General features: G+C 40.9%; 1 protein-coding gene across 1 annotated transcript; it reads right to left on the reverse strand.

Moving 5' to 3' along the window:
* Positions 1-1,008: 1,008 nt before the first annotated feature.
* LOC310663371 (olfactory receptor 10A7-like) lies at positions 1,009-1,962 on the reverse strand (the record flags this gene model as incomplete). Its single annotated transcript, XM_083411184.1, has 1 exon — positions 1,009-1,962. One exon carries the CDS (start codon positions 1,960-1,962, stop codon positions 1,009-1,011), a length of 954 nt encoding a protein of 317 aa, XP_083267310.1.
* Between the last annotated feature and the right edge of the window lie 3,411 nt (positions 1,963-5,373).

Genomic DNA, 5,373 nt, shown 5'->3' on the forward strand with positions numbered 1-5,373 from the left:
GGCACTTTCCAGACAATCACAAGGCAGTCAGTAGCCAGGGGAATGTCAATCAGCACTAATTTAGTCTCTGCAAATTTTGGAAGTTAATGCAGAAAAAAGGTGAGTTTGGGGTTCTTTGTACTGGCTGATTCAGACAAATGGAAACACCTCTGGAACAGAAGCATGCTAGGACATGTCCAAAGAGGGAATTATTGCATTGTGAGTTCATGCAACAAAATGTGAAAGTATTCCTGCATATAATTATTTCCTGCCATTTGAAATCTAGTGCGGCATGGTGGAAAAGGATTTTTTAAAAAAACATAAAACAAAAAAACCACAGTTCTGGAATGCAGCTGCTATTGCAGTGCAAAAGGAATGTTAGAAATTGGGACAGAAACACTAGCATCATAACCAGAAAAACACATGTAATGAACCCCACATTTGAATGCAGCTTGGTAGAAGCTCCCCAGAGTTTCAGGAAAAAATCTTCCCCAGCCCTGCCTGGACTGAACATGGGACCTTTTTGCATACAAAGTATACGATTTACCCTTCGGCTCCAATGGTTGGGGATGAAGGGGCAGGAAACTTTCTGTCAGAGAATGACTTTCATATTAAGTTATATTAGGTTCCAAGCTTAATCGAGGACGATTCCCACTTCCCCCAATAGTTTTCCTTCCATATTCCAACACAAATTGTTTAGGATGAATATTCAACCCTCTCAGATATATCTTTTGGGGGATTTCTGGTGATTTCACTAGGAGGGAACCACAATCTTTCCTCACACAAATTTATTTACTATAAATTACCCAACTGTTTGAGCTGTTAGGTATATAAAGGCAAGGTTAGATGACAAAAATTGCCATTTAAATCAAGGGTCATATATTAAATCACAATTAACTTAATCCCATTAATTTTAAGGGGACCACAGTTCGACTAAATCATTCTGGATCCAAGCTAATGCATTCAGAAATTAGTAGGTACAAGTCCCTACCTATTTTGGAACTCCCACAATACGTCAGTTCATTTTTATCACCCAAAAGGTCTTCTACCCCAGATTCTTTTAAAGGCATGTTTTACCTCTTTATTCCTCAAGCTGTATATGAGGGGGTTCAAAATGGGACCGATAACAGTATAGAAAAGGGAGAGGAATTTGTCAGTGTTTGGTGAGTAAGTGGAATTGGGCTTCAAATATGTAATACAAGCAGAACCATAGAACAAGGTCACCACAATCAGGTGTGAAGAGCAGGTGGAGAAGGTCTTCTTCCGACCTTCAGAGGATGAGATCTTCAAAATGGTTGTTATAATGCCAGCATAAGACATCAAGATCAGGATAAAAGGAAAAGTCACAAAAATCATAGCCACCACAAAGACTGCAATCTCAACCCTTGAGGTGTCCCCACAAGCCAATTTCAGCAAAGGAGGGATGTCACAAAAGAAGTGGTTGATCACATTGGAGCCACAATAGGAGACAGTAAACACCATACTGGTGTGTCCAAAGGACATCAGAAACCCACTTAGCCAAGATGCCACAGCTAAAGTAGTATAAACTTTTTGGCTCATCAGGACGTGGTAGTGTAAGGGCTTACAAATGGCAACATATCGATCATAGGCCATTGAGGCAAGGAGGAAACATTCTGACCCACCAAGGAAGAATACAAAGTAGGTCTGCAGAGCACATCCGATGAAGGAGATGGATTTATTTCCAGAAAGGAGGTTTGCCAACATCTTAGGGACATTCACCGATGTGTAGCAGATCTCCAGAGAAGACAGGTTTCTTAGGAAGAAATACATGGGGGTGTGCAGGGCAGGATCAGCCAATGTCAGAAGAATGATGAGAAGGTTTCCTGCCAGAGTGATGATATAGAGTACCAGGAAAGTGGAGAACAATGCACTTTGCAGGTTGGGATCATCAGAAAGACCCAGGAGGATGAACGTTGCTGGTGTTGTACTGTTTTGTAGAATGTGTTCCTTTCTGTTCTGCATCCTGGAAAGAGAAGATAAAGAACTGATGAAGTTAGTGTAAGATTGTTCAGCTATACACAATCTTTTTAAATAGATTATATGTGGAACTCTGTTTAATGACTGCCAAGCTGTATAATAATCATTTTCTTTACTGAACATAGCAAGTGCTAACCTTTGGTAGAATTGTTCCTAAATAACATTATTAAAAGGCATCAAACCTGAAAAATGAACATTGTCCAAGAAATAATTTAATATCATTCAAGAGAAGAAATGTACAAAGTGTGTTCCTTCAGAGTTAAACATGTCAAAGGCTTCAAAAGAAAAAAAATCTGGTACTTACTGACACCTGGAAGGTCACAGCCAGCTCTCTGTTCCTGACGCCCTAGTTGCACTAGAGATTTCTCAGGCACAGTTATAGAAGGTAGTAATCCTAGGCTGCTTTCAGTGTATTTCCCTCTTCACCATGTTTTATTCTGCCAGATTCTTCCCTCTGGGAGCTGTGCTCCAAGACACATCACAATGAATAACTCACTGAGCAGGCAGACGCATTAATGTAGCTATTCAGTTATCCATTGTGATATTTCTTTTAAGATAACTTTAAAGCGCTTCATTCTTTGTTCTATGGGGCATACGGCTGTGCACACATAGAATTATAGAATTGTAGAGTTGGAAGGGACCCAAGGGTCATGTAGTCCAACCCCCTGCATAGGGTGTATGGGTTGGGGAGGGGTAATACCTCCGCTGGTACACACATGATTCTTCTTGGGTAGTTTGGTCCCCTTTGGTCTCCACCCTCCACTCAGCTGTCACCGGTGGCTGTCAGAAGCTGTCTTCTGGGACAACTCCTGCAGTTAAGCTGGTGCCAAATGTATTGCTGTTTTCCTCTCAACCACATCAGTGAGGTTGAGAAGGGGGGGCAGCCTAGAACTTCCATTCATTTTTGCCAGTTCAGTTTAATTGTTCTCTGAGACAAAATGATGCCAACAAATATACTGTAATGGGTAAACAGTTTCTTGACCATATTATGTAACCTGCTGCAAACAAACAAGAATTCATGCTCAGTTCCCCATCATTTTCCAGTCACAAATCCGAGATTGTGTCCTTGGTCCCTCAACCCCCCCCCCCCCGCCACATGCCAGAGCTTTCTCCATGAAAACCCACTCTTTCAGGCAGAATCAGAGCAAATGTCAATTCGGGTTTCCTGAGGTTTGACATTTGCTCCAATTCAACTTTAAAGAGTGTGTTTTTATGAGAAAGCTCTGGAGGTGTTGGTGTGGATGCATTCAGAAAAGAAGCTTTAAATTGCGGACAATGTCTGGAAAGCATGGAGAAAAGGTAAGTGTGGATGATGCATAACCTTGCCACAAACTGTACAAAGAAATCTGTATGAATGCTCAATAAATAGGCAATTTAGAACTGACTTTAGTAGCAAGCTGCACCACTAAAATTCTTTTTTTTCCCAAGAGAGAGATGTGTGTGATGATAGATAATGATAGATAGATGATAGATTAGATAGATAGATAGATAGATGATAGAGAAAGGAAGGAAGGAAGGAAGGAGGAAGAAAGAAAGAAAGAAAGAAAGAAAGAAAGAAAGAAAGAAAGAAAGAAAGAAAGAAAGAAATTCTACATTGGCCTTTGAAACGACTACAGGGGTGATTTTCATGAATGACTGAGACTAGGCTTGGTTTCACCAATTAAAGTTGTTGTTGGCAGCATGTGGTATACATAGTACAGTGGTAAAAGGTACAGTGGTAGGAGTGGGGAGAACCTTTGTCCCTTTCTTTCCACTGCTGTCAGTCTGGGTGTAGGCCAGTTAAGCCAGAACTAGCAAGTAATCTCCTCTCACCCCCCCACCTCCTTAACATGCTCTGCCCCCAAATGGGTGGTTTCAGAGGATCCAAGGCAGATAATGAGGAGGGGAGACACAGAGAGCACCTAGCCTTCCTGGATCTTCTCTGACCCCAATGTAGCTTTCTCCTCTTTGGCAGACTCCAATCTTATCACATGTAGCATGACTCCAAAATGTTGTAGATACGTAAGTGGAAAATTCCCTTTGGGTCTGGCAGCAATACACACGATAATCCACACAGTTATTTTGATGAAGTTTATTAAGATCTAAGCAGAAAGTCCGAGGACAAATGGAAGACAGAAAGTTGTTTCAACAAGATAAAAGAATAAAAAATCCACCCACAGGTTATCCCATGCCTGCCAATCATAGTATCGTAGAACCGTAAACTTGGAAGGGAGACTGAGGGTCAACTGGTTCAACCTCCTGTAGTACCTATCTTACTGCAGCTACTTATAATCAGCCTTTGGGTCTCATTCTATGCAAAGAAGCAGCATTGACTGCAGACCCTCCAATATTTCTCCAATGAAAAGAGGGTCATCTTCTATTATTATTTATTATTATTAGTATCTTTAGTGTTGTTGCTGCTGCTGCACTGCTGCTGCTATCGTTATAAATCCCCTGCCCATATGACTGGGTTGCCCCATCCACTCTGGGTGGCTTCCAACATATATAAAAACTGAATAAAATGTTTAAAAACTCCCCTGTACAGGGCAACATTCAGATATCTTCTAAAGGCTCTATAGTTACTTATCTAATTGACTCGGGGGTTGCCTAACTCCATACCTCCAACATTTCTCCAATGCTAATAGGGACATCCTAAGGAAAAGTGGGACATTCTGGGATCAGAAACAGAGACATCTTCTGTAAATCCAGGACTATCCCTGTAAAAAAGGGAAATGTGGAGGGTCCATGATGGTCAAGTAATATGACCAAGTAATTGGGACAGAAGCACTAGCATCATAATCAGAAAAACACATGCAATAAACCCCACATCTGAATGCAGCTTGGCAGAAGCTCCCCAGAGTTTCAGGGAAAAATCTTCCCCAGCCCTGCCTGGACTGAACATGGGACTTTTTGCATACAATGCATTCAGTTTACCCTTCGGCTCCGATTGTATTGGATGAAGAGACAGGAAACTTTCTGTCAGAGAATGACTTTCATATCAATTTATACTAGGTTCCATGCTTAATCGAAAATGATTCCCACTTCCCCCAATAGTTTTCCTTCCATTGCCCAACTCAAATTGTTTAGTTAGGAATCATCAACCCTCACTGAGATATCTTTTGGGGGATTTCTGGTGATTTCACTAGGAGGGAACCACAATCTTTCCTCACACAAATTTATTTACTATAAATTATCCAACTGTTTGAGCTGCTGGGTAGTTAAAGGCAAGGTTAGATGACAAAAATTGCCATTTATATCAAGGGTCATATAATAAATCACAATTAACTTAATCCCATTAATTTTAAGGGGACCACAGTTCTCCTAAATCATTCTGGATCCAAGCTAATGCATTCAGAAATTAGTAGGTACAAGTCCCTACCTATTTTGGAACTCCCACAATACGTCAGTTCATTTTTA

The sequence above is a fragment of the Podarcis tiliguerta genome (genome assembly GCF_965153285.1).
Source record: "Podarcis tiliguerta genome assembly, chromosome: 13".
In the NCBI taxonomy this organism is placed as follows: Eukaryota; Metazoa; Chordata; class Lepidosauria; order Squamata; family Lacertidae; genus Podarcis; species Podarcis tiliguerta.